At 40.5% G+C, this 25,186-nt stretch overlaps 2 protein-coding genes and 2 non-coding genes across 4 annotated transcripts in view; 1 reads left to right on the top strand and 3 right to left on the bottom strand.

The window, feature by feature from the left end:
- Positions 1–5,782, top strand: part of gba2 (glucosidase, beta (bile acid) 2) — a 26,463-nt gene extending 20,681 nt beyond the window's left edge. Inside the window, exons 15-17 of the mRNA XM_037681299.1 lie at positions 279–394; positions 1,128–1,319; positions 4,841–5,782. Of these exons, the coding sequence (XP_037537227.1) occupies positions 279–394; positions 1,128–1,319; positions 4,841–5,062 (530 nt within the window). The 3' untranslated portion in view covers positions 5,063–5,782. The remainder of the gene's footprint in view (positions 1–278; positions 395–1,127; positions 1,320–4,840) is intronic.
- The window catches only part of rgp1 (GP1 homolog, RAB6A GEF complex partner 1), an 85,352-nt gene that overhangs the window by 56,891 nt on the left and 3,275 nt on the right, over positions 1–25,186 (bottom strand). The gene's annotated exons all lie outside the window — the stretch shown is intronic.
- Positions 7,780–7,853, bottom strand: trnan-guu. The gene has a single exon. It is a non-coding gene; the product is annotated as a tRNA-Asn (tRNA).
- trnan-guu lies at positions 12,661–12,734 on the bottom strand. Its single transcript has one exon. It is a non-coding gene; the product is annotated as a tRNA-Asn (tRNA).

Below are 25,186 nucleotides of genomic sequence, written 5' to 3'. Positions count from 1 at the left end.
AATTTGCTAAATAAAAAGTACTTTTGCTGACAAGTTTACAATATTTTATCAGCTTGTCTAGATGGTCAATGTGAACAAGTATAAACATATTCATTAACGCTTAACTTATTCAAAACTGTATGCAGTTGTCTTCTGAATAAATAGAACTCACTTTTCATCATCAGTTATTTCAAGTCAAGGTTTAAAATTATTTATATATTTTTTTTGCTTTTGAGTGCTTTTACGTGCGTTCTAACTTAATGTAACTTCCTCATGGTTTTCTTTCCCATGATATTTAGGGAAGTACTATAACTACGACAGCAGTGGGAGACAGCTTTCTAACAGCATCATGTCTGACCAATGTGCTGGTCACTGGTTCCTCAAAGCATCTGGTCTGGGAGAAGGAGACTACCAGGCAAGTTGATAAAAAAAAAAAAAAAAAAATCTTACAGTATTATATATTTTTTTTTCATTTAGCCTTTATTTATACAGGTAGTCTCATTGAGCCACGAGAACTCATTTTCAAGAGAGACCTGTTTAGGGAGCACATGGTGGGGTTAAGGGCCTTGCTCATGGGCCCAGAGTGGGGCTAATGAGGGTGGGGGCAAGTGTGGGTGTTTCACCTACCCCACCCACAATTTTGATGTTGTCAGGGCCGGGGCGTGAACCGGCGCCGACAACAATATAAGCCACTTAGTTATCCAAAGGACTTCTTCAATCTGAGGAGCCACAAACAAACTGAGTCCCACAAACCGCACACTCCCATAGTGGAAAAAAAAACAGTTTGCTGGTGATAAGATGGCCTCTGGGACCCACCCTCTCCCCCATCAACAATATCTTTTTTATGTTGCTGGATAACTCTCATATTGCTGCAAATATTTGTTTAGAAACAGCGTTACCTTAAACAAAAGTACACAAATTTTAAACCCCCTTGTTAAAATCTTTTTAGATGTAAATTAATTTTTGCTTAGCAATTAGCTTGTATAGCTGCGTAATGACAACTCTGTTGTTAAATTAACATTTCTGTGCCACATTTTTGTGATCTACCTAAAAATATTTGGAAAAAATAAATCGTCTTTAAGCTCTCGGTTGAAAATGTCAGATTTGTACATAATATCAAAGTGACACTAGTGTATCTTTTTTCCCAGGTTTTTCCTAAAGAAAAGATTCAGAGTGCACTGAAATCTGTCTTTGACTTGAATGTGATGGGCTTTGCTGAAGGCCAGATGGGAGCTGTTAACGGCATGCGCCCCGAGGGAGTGCCCGACCGCTCCAGTGTCCAATCAGACGAGGTCTGGATTGGAGTCGTGTATGGACTGGCAGCTACTATGATCCATGAGGTAAGTATGTATACATATGTAAATACTTGCTTTATCTTTAGGTCCCCATAAACAACAGTTACCAGGACTCTGGAAAATCTGAGATTTTACGCTACATTTGCACCTCTTGCCTACAGGCAAATAACATTTCTGGTAAGAAAAAATACAAGTAAAAATTCAGTTTATGGTGGACCTGGAGATAAGAGGCTTTGGAGAAACAATGACCTAGCAGCACATTTTGCACATGCTCACTGTTGCTTTAAGTTCTAGAAACCATAACAACAATGGAGACATTTTACAGTTTTTCCCCCCTACATCTGTTTCACTTCATCCTGATCCTGTCACTAATAAACTTTGTTTTTCTTTGTATGTGTGTGTTTGACTTTTAACTTTAAAGAAAACAAAACAGAGTAAATGATAAAGATCATCAAGTATTTGGGGAAACAAACTAAGCTAAGCTATCTGCACAAAAAAGATAGATAAAACCTTTCAGCCTCCTTTTGTTTAAAATTGAAGCTGGCAATATCTGCTTTATAAGAGCAGCCAGTTTTGGAACAGTTTTTTCCCACCTATGCCCCTGCACACAATGATTGTATTATTTTTAGGCACCAAATTATTTATTTATAACTAAACACATTAAACAAATGATATTTGAACATATTAAGAACTACTGTATGCTAATCAGCAGAAGTCAACTCCTAAAAAAAGTATCTGAGGTGTATTTGTATTTTAATCAATTTGGACTATACCATTAATTTTTTAAGTAATTCTACGTCTCAGCAGGAAGGGCCATAAAAGTCGGGTGCATGATGCCTTGGGCAGTGGCCGAAGGCGGGGACCTTGGCGCTCTGACCCTGGCTTACCAAAGTTAGCTCTTGGGACATGGAATGGAACCTCTCTGGCAGGGAAGGAGCCTGAGCTTGTGCACGAGGTTGAGAGGTACCAACTAGATATAGTTGGGCTCACCTCGATGCATAACATAGGCTCTGGAACTGATCTCCTTGAGAGGGGTTAGACCTTATTCCACTCTGGAGTTGCCCATGGTGAGAGGTGTCGAGCTGGTGTGGGTCTACTTGTAGTCCCCCGACTTGGTGCCTGTGTGTTCGAGTTTTCCCCGGTAGATGAGAGGGTGTCTTCCCTTCGCCTTCGGGTGGGGGGACGGGCTCTGACTGTTGTTTGTGCCTACGCGCCGAATTACAGTTCAGAGTATCCGGCCTTCTTGGGAGTCCTTGACAAGGGTGTTGGAAGGTGCGCCAGCTGGGGACTCCTTTATTCTGCTGGGGGACTTAAATGCCCATGTGGGTAATGACAGTGTGAGCTGGAGGGGCGTGATTGGTAGGAACGGCCTCTCTGATGTAGGGAACACCACCTCAGAAGCAGTTCACCTCACCTTAAACAAACATCATTCCTGTGTTTTGTGTTTGAAACTGTTAAAATAAGATTAATCTGTTTCCTAGGGAACAAACAGACATTGTTTTACAAATATTCAACTCAGCGCAAACTTCTTAGTTTACACTAATGTAAGTATAAAAAAAACTGTCACTGTGTTGTTAACTTCACTGTCAATATGAACTCATTTCCCATGAAACGGACGGATCGTTTTAATGAGCTTTTGGTTCAACTGACCTCGACGTTTTGAAACAGCCGAACTTGCTATGTTGACTTCACCTTTATCAAAAAGGAGTATTCCTCCCAGAACTTGTTCCCATGAAGATAACACACTAAAGAACCCTTTGTTTAATGACATCCCTTTTCAGGAGATGAACAGCGACATCTTTTGGTGAAACATTGCATGTTATTTATTCAAAGATGTCCTTTCAAAATATATCATACCTGAATGTTTATTCATGAAAATGTGTGTTTTAAGTAATCTTTCTTTCAGATAATACATTAGTCTTATTTTCTCTTTTAAAAGAAAACTTTCCAGGCAGAGAAAAAGGGACTTTAGATTTTATTTAACAAAGCCAAGAGTTAGGACTACCTCTTCCGAGAGGTGGACCTTCATCTCTGAAACACACAGACAGCTAAGTTTTTTTTTTCTTCACACCACTTCTACACACTACACACTTTGGAGAGATGCTCAGAAAACTCCAGAGAAACACGTTTCTGCACAGAGAACTGGAGAGAGAAGCATCCTTTCTGCAGACGTCTCAGGACGAGAGAAAGATACAGAATCGGACCGAACCAGAACCATCACTCCGCAGAGTAGTAAATCCCAGCTGACTTCAGAGCCAGTGTCCGGACCTTCGTCCCTCCAACCGATGATAGGTGAACTTTGAGGAAACAATCAGCCTCTCAGTCACTGGAGCATCTCAGGCCTTGCTGGTGTCATTAGCAGCTGTTGGAAACATGCTCTGACATGCTTCATAACTTTTATGGACAGAATTTCTCGGTGCAACCAGCTGGCAGAGGGTTTCCGGTTCGGTGGCCTCAGGATTCCATCTCTGCTCTTTGCAGATGATGTTGTCCTGTTGGCGTCATCGCACCGTGATCTTCAGCTCTCACTGGAGTGGTTCGCAGCCGAGTGTGAAGCGGCTGGGATGAGAATCAGCACCTCCAAATCTGAGGCCATGGTCCTAAACTGGAAAAGGCTGGATGGCTCTCTTCAAGTCGAGGGTGAGGTTCTGCCTCATGTGGAGGAGTTCAAGTATCTTGGGGTTTTGTTCACGAGTGAGGGAAGAACGGAGCGTGAGATTGACAGACTGATTGGTGCAGCATCTGCAGTATTGCGGACTCTGTACCGGTCCGTTGTGGTGAAGAGAGAGCTGAGCTCTAAGGCAAAGCTCTCTGTTTACCGGTCAATCTAGGTTCCTACCCTCACCTATGGTCATGAGCTCTGGGTAGTGACCGAAAGAATGAGATTGTGGATACAGGCGGTTGAAATGAGTTTTCTCCGCAGGGTAGCTGGACTCTCCCTTAGAGAAAGGGTGAGAAGTTCAGTTATTTGGGAGAGACTCAGAGTAGAACCGCTACTCCTCCATGTCGAGAGGAGCCAGTTGAGGTGGTTCGGGCATCTGGTAAGGATGCCCCCTGGGCACCTCCCTAGAGAGGTGCTTCGGGCATTTCCAACTGGGAGGAGACCCCGGGGAAGACCCAGGACACGCTGGAGAGACTATGTTTCTCGGTTGGCCTGGGAACGCCTTGGTATCCTCCCAGAAGAGCTGGAAGAGGTGACTGTGGAAAGAGATGTCTGGGCCTCCCTGCTCAAGCTGCTGCCCCCGCGACCCGATTTCGGAATAAGCGGAAGATAATGGATGGATGGATAAATTATGTTTTGTTTTTTTATGATATTATGCAGCTGAGTATTCCTGCAAAAATCTGTAAATCATTGTGTTAGATTGGTCATTAGTCTTTCTTTTTTATCTCCTGACGGAAGCGTGCTGAATCCATGCGTTTTATTTCAGCTGATTTCCCTCAAAACTAATGACTCCACTCAACTGTGTTAGAGACCCTTCTTTATATTTAAACAAGGGTATTTTTGAGCTGATAATTGTGTTTGTGGCTAAAAAGTGTCTCAGTTTGTCTTTTTTCTTTTCCTTTAGGGTATGTGGGCAGAAGGTATGCGAACGGCAGAGGGTTGTTACCGGACAGTTTGGGAGAGGTTGGGCATGGCCTTTCAGACTCCGGAAGCCTATTGTGAGAAGAGCATCTTTCGCTCCCTGGCCTACATGAGGCCCCTCAGTGTTTGGGCCATTCAGCTTGCCCTGAACATGTCACAGAAGGATCACACCGAATCAACTAAAATTGAAGACAACAAACCCTGAGTCATCAAATGATGTGAATACAGTAGAGAAATGGAGCAAGATCCTAAAAAAATCCTGAAGTTATTTCTCATCCTTACCATGTACCACTCTATTTGACTGCTTCTTATGACTTCTGTTAGTTATCTTCCAAATGTTTTCTGTAAATCATTCAGATTGGTAGCTACCAAGTCCCTACAAAGCAACATTATTTTGGCCCCTTCTACACAACTCCAGACATTTAAAAAAATAAAGATTCTTCTGCATTTGCAACTCTCAAGATAATTCTAACAGTTTCTAGTGGGAAAAAAAACAAGAGGTTGTTAAAATCACATTCCAAAATTAATAAAAAACATTAGTTTAAAAAGTGTCCAAAGTAGTGTAGATGGGGCCTGCCAGGACATTTTTAACACTTTGCAAGATGCCTTGTACTATGAATCTTAGACATAAAATAAATGGTCTGCATTTAATGCTAAAATTTAAACTTTTCTTTTAGTAAATTATCCCACTGTACACATGAAAACACTACATTTCCTATAAATCCAATATTTGCACACTCAGAACTCATTTGTAGGTATCACATTTTCTGAATCACATTTTGAATGCTGTGGTAATTAGTGACGAGTGACATTAATAATTTTTGAGAGTCTGTATTATATTATTCTTATTTGATTATTATTATTATTGTAATAGTATTTGTTGACTTTTGCATGTCAGTCTAAAATTAGTGTATAAAAGTTGCAGCAAGATTTTTAAAAATTATGGTAATGACAATCACTATTAATAAATAATAGCTGAAATGTAACAAGAGACTGGTTACTTTTTGTTGAACATGTGTGAATATTTCTGTAGTTATATTAAAACAACTAATTAGCAAAATAAGGATTTGAAAACTTGGGCTGGAGGATGCGGTAATCATTCTGGCCTGGTATTGTCTTGAGACCTCTAGAAGGAACTGGAGTGCGCTTGCAGAGGCTGGTCGGGGCTTTCCTACTAAACTATCCCAGAGGAGCAGGGCAGCAGGAGGAGCAGCTGAGAGGAGCTTCAGCCTGGCAGGGGAAGGAAAAGGGAGCAAAATAAATCCAGATGAGCAAAATCTACACAGACTACTGAAGAAGAAAGAAATCAGATACGGAAACGCGTGAGAAAATTAGACTTCCTCTTTGATTTGTCTTCAATGTTGTTTTTGACCGGTGCAGGTGTTCTGACTATAAAAAAAGTGGGAAACAAAAACTTTTTCACAGAGCCTTTTCTGTTTGACATTATGGCATTTTTTTAATAAGAGTTGTTAATGTTGGCTGTTATGGATACAGGATGCCAAAAGAAGGGACTGACATTAGACAAAGGATGAATAATGTAACATTAGTGTCTACGAATGTGAAAGGGTTAAATAATCCAGTTAAAAATGGTAAAGTAATTATTAAAATGAGAAGAATGAACGCCAGCATTATGTATCTACCAGAAACACATCTATCCCAAGAAGATGAGAAACAAGAAATTTGATTATAGAAATGCATACTACAGTGCACGTATGAAAAGCCAGAAGAGGGGTACCAATACTCTTCAAAAATTATGTGAGCTTTTTTTTCATTCAACCTTTATTTATACAGGTTAGAATGAGCTTTGAATGCACTAAATAAATTAGAGATAATTGTAATTATAACTGTAAGAGGAAAATTAGAAAATGAGAAGGTCACACTGGTTAATCTTTATATCCCACCCCTGAGAGTAAGAAACCGCATGTTAAGACTATGCTGACAACCATAGTGTCAGAATCTGAGGGAATTGTGGTGGGTGCAGGTGATTATTAGGTGAACTTCTTCTTACAGGTGAACACTACCAGCCTGATCTAAAAAGCACATCCGAGACTACTTCCTCAGGCGGCTGAGGCGAGCTGGTCTGGAAAGATTAGTCCTCACCTCCTTCTACAGGTGTGCAGTGGAGAGCATCCTGTGCTCCAGCATCAACGTGTGGCATGGAGGCTGCACAGCTGCAGAAAGAAAAGCTTTGCAGAGAGTGGTGAAGGCTGCACAGAAGACTGTTGGAGTTCGTCTCCCCACCATCACAGACATCTACACCTCCAGATGCAAGAAGAGAGCCACCTGCATCATGAAGGACCATACTCACCCAGCACACACATGCTTTGCCCCGCTCCCCACAGGCAGGAGGTTGAACAGCATTAAGTGTTGAACCACTAGACTGAGGAACAGCTTCTACCCTGAGGCTGACTCAGGTCCACTGACCCATTCCCAAGAGTAAGAGGAAGCTCAGAGGATACGGGGCCTTCTCTGTTAGTGCCCCTAAGTTATGGAACACACTGCCTTTGCACATTCGACATGCCCCTTCACTTATTGGTATTGATTTAATTTGTTTAACTTTTCATTTTATTGTGTATTAAACTGAGTTTTTAGTTCATTGCTTGGCTTTGTATCTTAATTTTTTTTATCTTGTATCTTATTTGTAACATGTTCAGCACTTTGTTTCAGCTGTGGCTGCTGTTAAAGCGTTTTATAAATAAAGTTGATGATGATTTAACAATAACAGAAATCGGTATTTTCATAAAAAGTAAATTATATTTTGAATAAAGAAGGGTGCCCTAGATAGCAGCTCTCTGCTCCACACAGAGGGTTGTGGTAAGAAGGGCATCCGGCGTAAAAGTAATTACCATGTCTTCGTGGCGACCCCTAAAGAAGGGTGCAGTCGAAAGAAGAGAACGAGTGAATTAAAAAAAAAAAAGAGGTCGTCCCTGGGTGGGCTCGAACCACCAACCTTTCGGTTAACAGCCGAACGCGCTAACCGATTGCGCCACAGAGACAACACATACAAAAACACGGCATCTGTCCTCTAATAAATAGCATTTCTCCCTCTTTATTGTATTGAACAGTTTAGTTGATGTCGCACCACTTCACCGCTTGAGACCGAGCCCGTCAACATCCGCGCTGACTGCGGTAAAGTGAGCCTCCACTTGGCTCCGGCAGCCCTCACTGACGTAATTGTGCACGTTTACAACATGTATTAAGGTAAAGCTGCGGCGACACGCTGCGTGTTGCTTTTCAAAATAAAAGCTGAAAATAAAAGAATACCTGAAAAATAAATAACTATAAGCTGTTAATAGCTGAAATATAAAAATAAAAGCTGTTAGTAGCTGAAAAATAAAAGCTGTTAATAGCTAAATAAATAAATAAATAAAAGCTGTTAATAGCTGAAATATAAAAATAAAAGCTGTTAATAGCTGCTAATAGCTAAAAAAATAAATAAATAAATAAATAAATAAAAGCTGTTAATTTTGTCTATGTCTTTCTGCCATGTCAGGAACCACTCTAACTTCGGGTTGACTCTAGAAGGCCTCAAGATGTTGCCCAAAAACTTTGAAAGTCAGCAACTTATGAATATTACAATGAATTGTGTTCAACTTTGGAGGTGATTTACTTTGAAAGTCAACATCTCTTTACAGGGCTCTGGTTTTCTCCCATCTATCAGGTTTTTTTTTTTAGCAATCAATTCAGTAACTTGTGGAAAATAATACGCAAAATGTGAAAAATTTTCAGAGGTGATTTATTTTCAAAGTAAAGAGTTCTAATCTCAGCAACACATGAAAAATAAAATGCAAAATGTGCAATTTTGCAAGGCATTCATTTTGAAACACAACATCAGATATTCGTGAAACTTGATGAGCAACTTCTGGGGAGTCTTCCAGGGAAGTGAGTTGTTTCTGCAAAGTAGCATAGCAGTTTTTTTATTTTTATGTATAATGGAAGCTTTTGTGGAGAAAAAAATATTTGACATTCTCACATAATGAACACATATATAACCAGAGATAACAGTGAAATTGATATGGCTCAACATTCACAGACATTAAAAGTAATTGCTGAATGTATAACAGCAAGAATGACAACTCGCAGAAAGACATACATAATTAACAGTTTTTATTTATTTATTTTTCAGTTATTAACGGCTTTTATTTTTATATTTTAGCTATTAACAGCTTTTATTTATTTATTTTTCAGGTATTGACTTTTATTTTCAGCTTTTATTTTGAAAAGCAACACGCAGCGTGTCGCCGCAACATTACCGTAGTACACATAGATATAAACATATGGTAGTACATGTTTACCGCAGTGTATTACTGACCCACTCAGGGACGGAATAGTTTTCTTGGTTTTTACTTGAACAACATGAATAATATAAACAGCAGCTAAAGGAGCAGAGGATTGTGCGGCAGTCGAATTCGAGCTGAGCGTGCGCTGCTAGTTTACATAAATTATATTTAACCTGAAGACGTACGAGTAACAGCTTCTGGATCTTGAGGACTTCTAAAGTCCATCCGCAATAGATATATACCGACAACTTTTTCTATTTCCTGACCTCCGGAATGTAAAACGATAAGTGTGCCAGGAAATTACTTGTAAATCAGTAATTAATACAAAAATGTATCGGGTCCATCGAGGGGGATCGAACTCACTAATCTGAGATTTAGGAGGTCATGCTCTATTGACAGAGCTAATTAAAAACTGCACCAAACGACATGAATAAAAAAGTATATATATACAAAAATAAATGTATGGCTGATGTGTGTGGCCACAAAACACAACACAAGGGTTAATTTATTATGGTGCAGTTAGTATAAATAATATTTACATGTACTATACTATTAATGCTGGATTTTTAAGGTCAGTAACATTTTCCTTTTGTTTGTATTGTGCTGTCTGTTTAAATGTCTTTAAATTCCTCTACGTTCTTTTCAGTAAAACAACAGTAGATATTTTCTTTTTAGAATTTAGTTTAAATGACCAAGTTAGGAAGATAAATTATCAGCAGATTAAAATAGATCAGGTTAAGACAGATCGACAACAGGTCATTTTTTCTCAGCATGATATACCTTTATTATTATTATTATTATTAATTTCTATCTAGATTGCCAACATAATTCTCTTAATTAACTAGCCATATGGCTCTGGGGTTGGGGTACGCACGTCTTTACTCCAGATCTATACACTTTGTAACATCCACCCAGAACACCTGGAGCACTCTGAGGAAGGTAGTTATTCAGAATAAGAGGTGTGGGCTGCAACTAGCGCCACAGAGACTGCATGTGTTGCCATGTTTCCCGCTGAGCTTACATAGTCAGTATTTAGGGTGTGTGCCTTCGGTGTATGGGATATGTTGCAATCTGGCAGACAGAGCATTTTCTGTAAAAATTGCTGGGTGTGAATCCTTTTCTGCTCCTTTGTCATGTGGGATTCCTCAGGGATCAATTTTGGGGCCTTTGCTTTTTTCTTCTTCATTTTTTTTCTTTATATCTACTTCCTCTAGGATCGATATTTAGAAAACACAGCATCTCCTTTCATCGCTACACTGATGATTTCCAAATCTATGTGCCTTTAAGGCGAGTTGATGCATGGTCCGTTAAACCTCTTATCGTGTCTCGAGGATCTTAAAGCTTGGATGGCCCTAAGAGGTACTTGTTGGACCTAGTGAAGCTTGTTCGAGCCCTCCAGTTGACTTAACGTTTTCTGAAAGGTGTGCGCCGGCTCAGGCCAGTGACACACACAGTGGGATTTAGTCTTCGTTCTCAGTGTACTCACTAAAAATCCGTTCGAGCCTCTGGACCAGATACCCTTGAAATATCAGTCGCTCAAAACAGACTTATTATTAGCTCTGACATCAGCTAAAACAGTGAGCGACTTGTAAGGTCTGTCCGTCGCTCCTTCTTGTCTCAGAATTCAAGGAGATGGGAGCTCAGCAGAACGCTGACCAAATCCTGCTTTTATACCCAAAAACATAAGTTTGTTCAGGTCCAGAGTCGTTACACTGGATGGGTTGTGTCCCCCTACCCATAAAACTACGGAGTTTCACCTGCTCTGTCCAGTACGTGCACTCAGACACGCATAGCCGCGATGCGTAAATCCGATCAATTATTTGTACATTTCAGAGAACGATCACAGGGTCAGCCTTTATCTTCTCAGCGTCCGTCACATTGGTTATAGTTCTTCTGGCCTGCAACCGCCTGAAGGACTCAGGGCTCGTTCCACCAGGGGTATTTCTACCTCGACAGCTCTACACAGAGGGGGGTCTGTGTAGGACATCTGCTCAGCGGCTTCATGGTCATCACCAACCCCTTTCATCCGTTTTTATTTACGAGATGTCTCCAGCTCTTCACTGACACATTCAGTTCTCAGAGTTATGTCAGAGTGGTTTTTCACAATCCCACAACAAAAATAAATCAAATGAAATAAATAAAAACAACAAACAATAAAACAACACAGCCTTGGTCGTTATTAGTGGGCGTTTACGATTACTCGTTCAAACAGGAACATTTCTTCTTCCTCATTGGAAATGTTTCTCTTCTCTTATTCCTCTATTGCCTGATATGAATAAACATTCCTTCAACAAAGTCCATGCTCATTCCTTCAGTTAAGATCAGGCACAGAGGCTGCACGCCTGTAATCCAGTACGCAGCAGGTACATGGGTCAATGGTGCGTAATTACGCTTGAATAAAGAAAGAGGTTTAGGCGGCTATCAGGGTGTTTTTGATGGTTCTCAGACAGACCCAGTGAGGCATGAACCATATCCTGCACCGCCCTTTAAACCCATTAGCGACAGCTTTTAAAGGGCGCAGCTTACACAAAATAGAACGTTGGTCACGTATTGTAACCTCAGATTCTATGAGTGTAAGCGTAGCCCTTTAAAAACTGGGCCTCACTGGCTCTCAAAAGGCTGAAGAAAAAGAGTAATCCTTTGGGAGTCGAGCTCCGGTCCAGATGCAATTTATAACGGGCCGTGGGGCCCACACAGCAGGTGGGCATGGACTAGAAGTTTTCAGTGTTCGGCGTGCTGCGCACGGGTAAACCCAATAATGACAGCTTTTAAAGGGCTACGCTTACGCTCATAGAATCTGGGGTTACAATACGTAACCAATGTTCGTTTTGAAGGTTTTAAACAGCCTTGCCCCGCCTTATTTAACAGATATTCTCCACCACTACACTCCCCCTTGGTCACTCAGGTCCACTGACCCATTCCCAAGAGTAAGAGGAAGCTTTTTTAGAGGACGCAGGCCTTCCCTGTTAGTGCCCCTAAGTTATGGAACGCTCTGCCTTTGCACATTCGGCATGCCCCTTCACTTCCATTTTTAAAACCTGTCTGAAAACTCATTTCTGCTCATTGGCCTTCAACCCAACTGAGACTTAATTTTAATTAATTTTTATTGGTATTGATTTAATCTGTTTAACTCGTCATTTTATTGTGTATTAAACTGAGTTTTTAGTTCATCGTGTGCTTGGCTTTGTATCTTCATTTTTTTATCTTTTATCTTATTTGTAACTTATGTTCAGCACTTTGTTTCAGCTGTGGCTGCTGTTAAAGCGTTTTATAAATAAAGTTAATGATGATGATGATTTAACAATAACAGAAATCGGTATTTTCATAAATGTAAATTATATTTTGAATAAAGAAGGGTGCCCTAGATAGCAGCTCTCTGCTCCACACAGAGGTCTGTGGTAGCAAGGGCATCCGGCGTAAAAGTAATTACCATATCATCGTGGCGACCCCTGAAGAAGGGTGCAGTCGAAAGAAGAAAAGAGTGAATTTTAAAAAATAATAATAATAAAAAAAAAAGGTAGGTCGTCCCTGGGTGGGCTCGAACCACCAACCTTTCGGTTAACAGCCGAACGCGCTAACCGATTGCGCCACAGAGACAACTTTATGCGCATTCTCAGGCATTTGTCCTCTAATAAACAGACCGCAGTAAAGTTGGTTTCACGTTGGACGTTGGATTTTCGAGCTCCGTGGCTTCAGCGGTGTGTTGCTCTCGTCAATCCGCTTCAGGCTGCCTGATTTCGTTCAGCCGTGCTCAACCTGCCCCTACTCAGAGACGTAATGGTTCGCTTAGGGACCGTCAACAAATTATCGAACGCAGTCACTCTTCAGAAACAAAAAGCAATACATTTTACATGATTTTCCCCACTCACCCAAAACGTATATAAAACTACTCTCCAAGACCAGTCAGATGGGGCACACCCAAGGGCGTCAGAAGCATCCGTAATGTGGGGGGGCACAACATGTGTGTAGGTGTGTGCGCACGTGCGCGCGCAAAAGAAATGCACACTAATGCACAAAAAAGCAACATTTCACCTACATTTGCTTTAATTCCACACATTTAAGCATATTCCTCACCATAGGCAATGCAACCATTATATGTGAAGGGGACAAGTCCCCCCCCCCCCCACATTAAAAAAAACGTTCATTTGGAAACTTGGTGAGAAACATGCTTTAAATGTGTGGAATTCAAGGAAATCTAGGTGAAATGTTGCTTTTTTTGTTCACTAGTGAACACCTTTTTTTTAACGTGCGCTTACACGTGCACACGCGTGCGCACACACACCTACACTCATCATTGTGTGTCCCCCCCCCCCCACACACACACATTACGGATGCTTCTGACGCCCTTGTTTCTCACCAAGTTTGTGTAAATTCAGCTGTGGGTTTTAGAGACATTTTAACTTTAATACACTTTAATACAGAGCGTCAGATCTGCACTATTTGTGTTTATAGAGAAATTAAAAAAAATTACCACTAGACATTTTTACTTGTGTTCAACACTACTCATCTAAATGATGTTTCTCATGAAGCCTGAGGACAATAAGGTGTGGGGTTTTAAAGACATTTCAACTTTAATGCACCTGAACACATCACGTCTCTTACACCTGCAGCGTCTTACAGAGTCACAGTTACTGCTGAGAGAACATGCTACAGACATAGCTCCTCTCAAGCATCCTCCTAACATGAATATATGTTGATGATCAACCCCCTGGTCAACAACTGCCTGCACTAAGCTGCTAAACTGGCGAGTGAGCAACACAGGTGTCTCCATCTCCTGCACCTGTGCGCGTTTTCTACCGAAGAAGGAGACTCAGCAGCAGCTGCCTGCACAGTTTCTGCTCTGTGTGTAGAGGTGGAGGTAACCTGGAGGTAACCAGGAAAACCTGGAGTGGAGTTTTATTAGATTGAGTATTCTCCTATTAATCAAGTGGGATGGATTCGTTCACGAAGAAAGAGAAACTGCGCCGTCTGAACTAACGTTTCATAGTAAAAGTGTGTGTGTGTGTGTGCAGAGGCGGACTGGCCATCGGGAGCGTCGGGACAATTCCCGGTGGCCTGGTTGCCGAGGAACGGGACTAAAGGCTCGGTTCGGGTCGCACGGACTTTATTATTTTAAATAAACAATTCACTTTTGCCTGGGCTCAGGTCTCACGCTGCACTGCAGCGACGGAGAAAGCCTGGCACATCCCCCGGCCGGGCCGGCCCCCTCCCTTCCTTTTCTGTGTGTCACTCACAGAGCAGAGACACACACACACACACACATTGCGCCCGCCCCCCTCCCCGCCCTAGGACTCGCGCTCCCGACGGTGTTGGCGCGCGGTGCGTGCATCTCTGAGTTGTAGAATGGAGCAACAGAGAGCCAAAGAAGAGGAAAGGTGGAGCAGAGAGAGAGGATAAAAAAGAGAAAAGCTCTGGCCGCGGATGCTGCTAAGTGCTATAAATTAATGTTTGTTCGTAATGGAGCAGGTAAGAGAAACACTTGTGTTGAAAAAATTGAACTCTGGCACAGTTTATCAGCACAGCTTAATATCCACATGCTAGCTTCACTTTGAGGGACCTAAGTGGGCCAAAACTGACTTAATATAACAAATGTTTTTAAGTTTTTACAAAGAATATTGCAAATTTTATAATATGGGTTAGGATCTGAAAAAAGTTTAATGTTGAAATGTCTAGGAATTCAGATTTTTTTGTATCTAAAAAAGTTAAGTCAGGTCCTCTGGACAAATAAAAAAAAACTTGTTGAAACTTTTGTCTTTAATCCAAAAAACTAAGTTCAGTCTGAGGAGTTGCAACAAGCTCAGTTTCAAATAGCCTCTTCTCATAGTGGATCAACCAGTTTGTTGTTAACATCCAGAACTAGCTGTTAACATAAGGAAGACCTGCAGCCTAACAACCCCTAACAATGGTTTCTTTTCACAAAGATGGCTTCCTTTACTCCTCTCTCAAACCATAGTTCCTCTCTATCAAGGATGAGCACATCTTCATCCCTGAAAGTGACTGCTGGCCTGCAGATGAGTGTAAACTGCCGAGTCTTGGCCTGAAGATGTTGCTCTTCTGTGCTGGGCCAAAGAGCAACATCATCAGGCCAGGAGAACTCTGTGGTTTACACTCATCTGCAGGCCAGCAGTCACTTTCAGGGATGAAGATGTGCTCATCCTTGATAGAGAGAAGTGTTGGTTTGAGAGAGGAGTAAAGGAAGCCATCTTTGTGATGAGAACTCATCCATCATTAAACAGGGACAGAGGCCTCTGTGTCCAACTGTAGCCCTCTTACAATGCTGTTATTGCTGGTATCTCTCAGCCCCCTGTGAATAGCAAACAGCCTAGAGCACTAACGATCCATTGTTAGGCTGATGATGGTCCTCCTTTATCATGTTAACAGCTAGTTCTGGATGTCAGCAACAAACTGGTTGATCCACTATGAAAAGAGACTATTTGAAACTAAGTTTGTTGCAGCTTCTCAAACTGACAGTCTTTTGGATTAAAGACTAAACGTTTCAACAAGTTGTTTTTTTTTTTAATCTGTCCAGAGGACCTGACTTAACTTTTTTAGATTTTCTACCTGGATTATTGAGGATATTTTGTGTATACCCTTCATTACTCCAATAAATTATCTGAATATTAAAATCCTTGTATTACAATATTTTATTTAAACTTTATTTTACCAGGTAAAGTTCCGTTGAGATTAAGAACTTTTTTTTTGTTATATGAATAGCCAATACATATAAATAGTCAATAAGTGAAAATGAATAGATGGGAAATTATGGATGGCTTTTTAGACGTGTGCAAACAACATGCATTCAAAGTGCGCTCAATTGAACTCAGTCTTGGTGGTTTGCGTTAATCAGGTGGTGGTGGCCTGGGATGGTATCAAAATTCCCGGCCTGGATTATTGTCCCAGTCCGCCCCTGTGTGTGTGTGTGTGTGTGTGTGTGTGTGTGGGTCCAAATGAACGTTATTTTAATGTGTGTGTGTGTGTGTGTGTGGGGGGGGGGACTTGTCCCCTTCACATATAATGGTTGCGACACCTATGAGTTTATTTTTCATTTTTATGCATTTCATAATTTTACATAATTTAATTTTTCATAAATCAGGGTTTTTGCTCAACAACGTTCCAGTCTTTTGACCAACGCACACAAAACTTAAGTTTTGTGAGTTTGCTGGCCAATTAAAAACAGGGATACCATGTTCCTTAAACAAGGTAATGGTAGCTTTGGCACTGTGTGCAGGTACAAATCAACAATAGAAACCTCCATCCATCCATTATCTTTCACCTGCTTCTTTCATTTTGGGTCACGGGGGTCGCTGGTGCCCATATCCAGCATTCACTGTGCGAGGGGCAGGGGACACCCTGGACGGGTCGCAAGTCCATCACAGGGACACATAGAGACAAACGAGACAAACAACCATTCACTCTCTCACTCACACCTAGGGACAATTTAGAGTTACCAATCAGCCTAACATGCATGTTTTTGGCCTGTGGGAGGAAACCGGAGTACCCGGAGAAAACCCATGCATGCACGGAGAGAACATGCTCAATAGAAACAAACAAATCAATTTCAACGACCGGTTCCTCTCCCAGACCCACCTGACCTTGTTCTTCCTCCTCAGGGGCTCCAGACGATCAACTATACATGTGTATAAATATATATCACTGTAAATAATAAACACTGTTCACTTTTGTAAACCTGAGTCTTGTCTTGTAACAATCTGTGTTCCCTGAACCATAACACAGAGCTGGCTACCTTCTGCCGTAGGACACGAGGAGAGTAGCGGCTCTTGTCCAAATAGAACTGCTGCTGGAGGAGCTGAGGGGTCCAGAGACCTGATGGGTGTCCCTCTGCTGGATGAAGAGAGGATGGATCACATCTGGCGTGTGCAAAAACGGCACATAAAATGTGTCCAGGATATCCCAGGGTTCAACTGTACATTGAGGTTGGCATTAACAAGAGTGGGGTCAAGCTCACCCGCTACTGCTGTGCAGGAGGCTCAACATCCCTCGAGTCATTTCACTGCCATCTAACTGGTTTATTTCAGGGAAGTCACTCTCTAACATGATTACACCCCTTTGATATTTAAACAAAAATCAAAACTGGATCAACCAGCACTTCTCAAAGACATTAATATGATGTTTTGGGTTGTTTTTTTTTTTTTTTCCCAGGAACCAGTGCAAATCTGTTGAATTTCCACCTATCTCATGGAAGGCCTGAACAGGTGGAACCAGGACTGAGACACTTCAGCAGTGAGCAGCAAGCCATCATCTCTTCTCACATATGCTGGAGACATGGCACAGTGTGAGAATAAAAATAAGGACAAAATATCTGGGTTTCCCTCTTCCACCTAAATATAAATAATTACATTTCAAAACTCTAAATAATATTTTTCCTTCAAACGAGTTCATCAGAAATAGATTTAATTTCGAATGCGATAACTGTTCTATATGTAACGAACCTGAAACAACAGAACATCTGTTTTATTTCTGTCATTCTGTGAACGTGTTATGGAAATCCCTTCACGATCTTCTGCCCATAAAATCCATGAACATAGACTCCTTCTCTCTTCAAAATGTCTTATATGGATATGCATCTGAAAATAAAAAAGATGAATACTTTGTTAATAACATTATCATAATACTAAAATTCTATACACATAAATGCAGATATGGCAAGTCTAAGCCATTATGGTCTGTATTCATACAAGAACTCCAGTTGTTAAAACTTTCATTAGACAGTGCTATAAAACCACATGCAAAAAAGCTCTTTGATCACCTCGCTCAGATAATATAACCCTCTGACAAATTATTTTAGTAATTATGTAGAATGCCACATATATAGTTCTATGATTTTTGAATTTACTTGTACCATATTATGTGCAATCTCTTTGATAATAATATTACCTAATCTTAATTTTATGATGGTTGTTATAATTTGTTTAAGAATATGTTGAATTTAGGAGGTATGACAGTAGATATTTTTACATGTTTATATGCATCATTGGAATCTGATATTGTCATTTATTCTGTTAGTGTGTTCACTTGTTCTGTATGTTCAATTGTTCAATAAAAAAAAAAAACATGGCACAGTGTGTGGCTGCCATCAGTGGCTGTTGTGCATTTTACGTTAATTTCATAGTAAGTTACAATACATGAATTAAAGGAAGTAAAAATAATTTGATAAATCATATTGTAATGTGTACATTGTTTAAAATGCACATTTAAAGGTTCTGCAAAATGTTTCCAGGGTGGAACCAATGTTCAAAATGTTGTTTAGATCTGAGCGATGTTTTTCGTTGCACGTAGTAGATAAACAAAAGAAAACTTCAACATGTTTTATGTTGCTTATGTTTTCTTAGGGTGTAGATGAGTCAGGTGTACCAGGCTTGGACAAAGTGGACAGCTTGGCTGAGTATCTGGTGGAGGTGAGGAGCAAAACCTCTCTGGCACTGAACAACCAGGAGGTCAGTAACAAGGTAAAGTTGCTGACTTAATTCAACAAGTTTTGTTCAGAATCGTCACACAACCACTTATCCTTTAATAGTTTTAAGGGACCACGAACAGTGTGGGCAAAAACCAGATCCGCCGGGCTAAACCCGAGAGATTCTTTAACCACTTCTCTCACAGCAAACATCTGCAGGTGCACTCCCTCATCCCAGTCTTTCAAACTCTAAACAATACGCGTGAAGCATAGTTTTTAATGTTTGGTGGAAACGCTCAAGTGCGCCCTGACTCTCTGGGTGATGAGCGCTGGAATGACAATGTTTGATGTCAAGTTGTTTTAAAACTTGCGCAAATACTTTAGACAAGTACTTGTTCATGCCAGGCTTTTCATCCACTGACCACAGCCACCTATAAACGTCAGGGGGACCAGTAGCTGTTTAACACATCTGGAAGGAAACCAGTGAGATTTTAATATGACCATTATGATATGATGTTATGTGGGGGAGTGGTGGAGCAGAGGTTAGAAGATGGGCCTGTGATCGGAAAGACGCAGGTTCAACTCCCAGTACCTTCAATATCAAAATGAGGTGGAAAAGGTGAAACACCCACACCTGCCTCCACCCTCATTGGCCCCACCCTGGTCCCCTGAGCAAGGCCCTTAACCCCCACCATCTGCTCCCTAAACAGGTCTCTCTTGAAAATGAGTTCTCATGACTCAATGAGACTACCTGGATAAATAAAGGCTAAATGAAAAAAATAAAAGTTTAAAATAGAAATACTCACGTCATTAGGCCGAGGTTGTGTGTGTGACGTGCACGTTCCTGAGAGGCCACAGACAGAGCAGCTCCAGCTTTTGTTGAGTTCCTGTAGTCCTACAGGTTTCAAGCTGAAATGAAAAAGCATAATGAATATGAACTTTACAGTCTATAGTTACCTGTTCATATAAACACATGGAGGTGTCTCACCTTGTGACTGACAATAAAATATGTAAATTTATGAACTCTAATGAACTTATAATGATGCTTCTACTCTTTGAAGGTGAACCGATGGTACCACACCATCTCTCAGTCGGACGATCTGATCAGTTTGATCAAAATCCTCCAGTTTAAAATCTTCACTGCTCAGATGAATCCTCCTCAAAGATACTTCCACCTCTTCCTCACATCTTTTTCTTTGGGAAACCTTCACAATGAAAACAGGAGATTTGTGTCTACACAAAAACATTGTACAGAGGATGTCAATCTTATTTTCTATTTCCTATATTCTCCATAGTTTTATTTTTTTATATCATAGAACTTAAACAAAACTCCAATTATGATACATATCTCTTGATAATGAACCAAAGCTACAGAAATAGTGAGTATGCTTGTTAGAAAAATATTCCTGTCATCAGATCTGTTAGCTTCATTGCAGCTGAACATCGTGTTACACTGAACATAACATCAGCTGGTGGACATAAATACAGGACAGTAATATTACATTCACAAAATACTAACAATAATATGTTCATCTTACTTGTGAAAAGTTAACCCCCGAGACCTGACGTACACAGTCTGTCGATTAGAACAGAAATAAGCTGCGAAGTGCTGAGACATCTTCTGCTTTAACCAAATAAGGACAACCGTTCCAAGATGGCGGCCGAAAATCCTGCACTGCAGCAGCCAATGAGGGATCTAGTGTTTATATGATATCTATGTTGGCCACACCTCCAGGAGTCGTCACCAACATCTACAAATGGGAAGTCCTACTCTATCGTGTGACCCAGCTCTCAACCAATAATGTCTAGCCATCTTGTGTTCTATAATGGGTGGGTGCGTGAATGTTGGGAGTTGTAGGCATGTAGCTGAAACTACATTTTCTACCGGAAACGGAATCAGATCATGGTTTTAACACAATATCATTCTAAATATCAAAACGGGTTACATATATCTATTATATATCTATCTATATATATTGCATATATATATACAAATGGAAGAACACCAAATGTCATCTAGGCACGGACCAGTACAGGTGTAAAACCCACATGACCCAATAACAAAAAATATCGTCTAACATCCGACCTACACGTCTGAGTCCAGGTCAACCATAATCATTTACAGTACACATATCACAGAACAGTGAAGCCACAATCACCTGTTGATACTGTCAGTGCAGTCATGTAAAAAAATGTTTTCCCAACATGGATGCCGGGTCTGATAAGGTGAAATAAGAGAAAACAAGATGTTCACCCCCAAAAGCAAACGCAAACAGGTGTCCACGCAGGTAAACCAAAACTGCATTGCTCTAATGCGATTACATGGTGGAAAAAATGAATGTACATAATTGAAGAGTAATTGGAAAAGGTGGGTAATCCAGCAACCCATCAGAAGTATGGCTCTGCAGGTCTAAAGATCATGTGTCAGTCAGATCTGTCCTCTGTGTTAAACTGTCACAGATGTTTGAAGGAATGAATGTATGTGTGTATGTTCATGTCACAGCAAAGACAGTATTGATCATGAAACTGAAGTTATTGCACCACCATCCCGAAGCTCACATATTCAGCTGACACGTCACCCAGGCTGCAGTGTTCGTTAGTGACTTTTAACAGCTTGACCACCGCTGTCACGTCATTCTCCAGGCCCCCTTCTTCTGGAGATTTATTTCAACAGTCCATCTTTTTGCAGCTCCACAGTTGTATAGACAGCGAGACTTGACTGGAAGTGGTCGAGAAAAAGTCCAGGTCCCCATCTGGACAACGTTGCACATGGCCCAGGTATGACACATGTCAGCTTGTATCTTAGCTGAACCTGATATCTGTCGGTCCACACGGCTGAGGCAGCACAGTTCATTTAATGCAGACACCGTCAGGAGTTGTCAGCAAAGTCACAGTTGCATCAGACCTAGATGCAGCGTCAACCTTACATGTGAGAACTTCAGAAATGGCGATTCAAAACCAGAGCAAATGACGTGTGAACCACGTAAAGCGGGACAGTTCAGGAGTTTCCGACCAGCACAGCTGTGGAACGTATCTCGTGTCCTGAAATCTGTCAGAGAGATAAGCAGATAAAGATTAGTTTTCACACAGAGAAACATGAAACTCAAGAAAATTTATTACAATATCCGGGACCTAAGTATCGCTGAAACCTGCAAGCTGAACCAGTTATCTGTTTGTCAGGAAAATGTACGGGCCTAAACTTCCCCTCCTTACAGACAGTCAGAAATCCCAAACCCCACAAGCACGTATGCTTGAACAAAGACCATCTATACTAACTGAAAAGGCCTGAAAAGTGAAAGCAGAGAAAGAAAAGAAAAATAGAAAAAAACTAAAAAACCTGTAGTCCGAGAAGAAAATAAATGAATAAATTAAAAAAAAATAATAATAAAAAAAAAAAACTAGTGAAATAAAGAAGCATTATCATAGCAGACCTGCTAGTAAAGGTGCCACACAGAAATGTTAATCCAATTTAAAGCTTCATTATGTTCAAAAAAACAAAGACACCTTTTGGATGAAATGTCCCATATTACATTTCCCACAAAGTGAGCCCTCTGTCAATCAAATATAATTCCTTAACCATGGTTCTCAGCAACCAACAGTAAATCACAGAAGTTCCACAGAGTCCTGCAGCTGTCAGAGTCAACCCACACAGAAACAAAACATAACAAACTGTCTCTTGTGCCTTTTTGTGCATTATTCCCTCACCAAAAACAAAAAGTAAATAGATATTAGGAGTAATCAAAGAGAAGTTCAGGGGAAGTTGCCCCCTACAATCAAGTCCTGAGAATAATCTGACCAGTCACAGCAACAAAAATAAAGAAGCCGAAAAACCAATGTCTCTACTGGTCCAAAGACAAACACAGGTGTCCATCCATAAAATAAACAACAAAATCAGAGACAGATATACTCTACAGCGAACCTTGAGATTAATACTCGACGACGGATAAACCCGGAGATATTTAAATACTCAACGACAAATAAACCCGGAGATATTTAAACACTCTACAACAAATAAACCCGGAGATATTTAAACACTCTACGGCGAATACACCCGGATATATTTAAACACTCTACGGCGAATAAACTCGAAGATATTTAAACACTCTACGACGAATAAACCCGGAGATATTTAAACACTCTACGACGAATAAACCCGGAGATATTTAAACACTCTACGGCAAATAAACCCGGAGATATTTAAACACTCAACGGCGAATAAACCTGGAGATATTTAAACACTTTACGGCGAATAAACCCGGAGATATTTAAACACTCTACGGCAAATAAACCCGGAGATATTTAAACACTCTACGACCAATAAACCCGGAGATATTTAAACACAGAAACAGAAATCTGGCTACACTGAGAAACAACAAGAGAAAGCGCTGAGTCCCTCAGAGATCCATACATGGTGATGAAAGGACTAAAGATTAAAACAACATTGTCTCATATTAAGAGGTAATTTACACTAGTGGCCGTGTTATTTGTTCTATTTGTTCTGTTATTCATCAGGGACAGATGTTTGTAGCCAAAGAGGTGGTCCCCTTGGAGGGACCAAAAAGGGGAAATGTTGTATAATGTCATCTTTTTTGCTATGCTCTGACATGAAATATTTCTCTGTGTATGGTAAAAAACTGCAAAATCATAATGTACGTCATAGAAGTTCATGATGTGCATAACTCCTTGTACAAGAGAACCAGAGACTGTTGCTATCTTGCCGGAACAGACCACATTCAGCTGGGGCAGTGGGTTAAAAAACGAGACCATGCCAGACCACGCTCAGGAGCATTGACTGACCCAGAACAACATCATGATAAGGAAATCCCAATGTAACTGATAACGCTGTATTTAAACGAAGCAAAGACATTTTGTAACTTAGACGTGTTTGATGGATGTAAGGTGCATGTGAGACCGTCTCTCTTTTCAGCACTGTGAAGGTAAAATAAATCTTTGTCTGAATTCAGAACCACTTCTCGGGCTGTGTCTTTGACTCTGTCTTCCTTCCACTGAACAGTCTCGAGTTGAGGCAAGTTTTGAGCTAAGTGTTTGAAGGTTGGTTCTCATAGTTTGAAAGAACTCAACAACGTGTATATATATATATATATATATAAATATATATATATATTATATATATTATTTATATTATACGTATGGTTTATATTTATATACACATGTAGATGAACAGATGCTGGGATATATTCATCATTTAACGCGAGTTCCTCATTTTTCTGGACTGAATAAAACGTGCATTGAATTTAAGGAAATGCAAACGTGAGACGTCATTTAAATTTGACCCATCAAAATGAATGCGGTCATTTATTTACAGAATCAAATTTAACATCAAACATTTACATTAATTTGGCAAATTATGAAAATAACAACAAGCAATCAATCAGGAAAAATCATACGGCCATGATTTTTCCGTTGCTGCACCACAGACATTTATAAAACTGTACAACTATGATCTTTTACCCACACGGATGTGAATAAGCACTTTACACAGACATTTCTAAATATCTGGGAGAATTTCTACTTCATAGGAAAGTTTAAAGATGGAAAGAAGTTTAGAGGGAGTAAAGGATGGTGTGTGAGGGAAATTAAGTGTTTTCCAGAACCGACACTCTCCATCAGAAGCCCAGCTCGCCTCGGTACGCTTGGTAGGAAACTTGACCCATTACCTCTCTGATGATAATCAGCAGATATGGTGTTCCGTTAACGCTACCGGTCCAGCGTCTCCTTAGAATGGCTGTTGCCCGTCAGAAGTAGTGGCGAGGCTCTGTTCGACACACATTCACCTCAGTGGAAAATGTTATAATCCCATGGAACTCGGAAGAGCTTCGTTGTCATGTCAGGAACTCCAACAGCACTCCATCAGAACTCCAGAACTCTAGAAGTCTGACAACTCTCCAACTCCGTGAACTCTGTAACTCCGTGAGTCGTAAGTCACTCTGTGAGTACCTGTGAGTCCGTCTGCATACCTGTGAGTCTCTGTAGAGTCTGTGTAGACCAGGAAGTACTGACATTTTAAAGACTCTTTCCCGGTTCACTTTTTGGGATTTTTCATTGGTCAGAAACGACCAGAAGGGGTGTGTTTTTGTGACGTAAGGGGTTAGAGACAGCGAGAATTGTTATGAGACAGCTCAGAAATGTTCTCACAGACCGAGAGGGTTCTGTTTTGGCGTGCCTAAGACACAGGTGCAAAACATCTCTATTTACGTCTGAGAGGATTCTAAAACATGACAGTTTTAACATAACAACTTGTTTTTCGTTTGACTGTAACCTTGTAAACGCACACACTTGCTCATTCAAAAGCAGAAATCAGAAAAATGCATAAACTCTGCACAGCTTTTAACATGAGAATAAAACTCATTACTCAGTTAATAAAATTGATTAGTTCACTGCAACATCTAAAATGGTTTGAACTAAGACACTTTGATTATCAACATTTGTAAGATAGTAATGATAATAAAAAGAGAGTGTTCTTTTCGCTTGAATCTTCAAGAGAGAAAGTCTCAGGATGGGTGAACCTGTATCTATGTATTCAAATACATGAAATGACAGCTTCTGTCCCACAAGGTTCTAAAGGTCAAGAGTTTTGACCTTAGACTTAGTTCCGACGTAGGCTTAGTCCACTACA

The sequence above is a fragment of the Nematolebias whitei genome, chromosome 1, assembly GCF_014905685.2.
Source record: "Nematolebias whitei isolate Nwh7 chromosome 1, NemWhi1, whole genome shotgun sequence".
NCBI lineage: Eukaryota > Metazoa > Chordata > Actinopteri > Cyprinodontiformes > Rivulidae > Nematolebias > Nematolebias whitei.
This window is presented reverse-complemented; position numbering and strand designations above follow the sequence as displayed.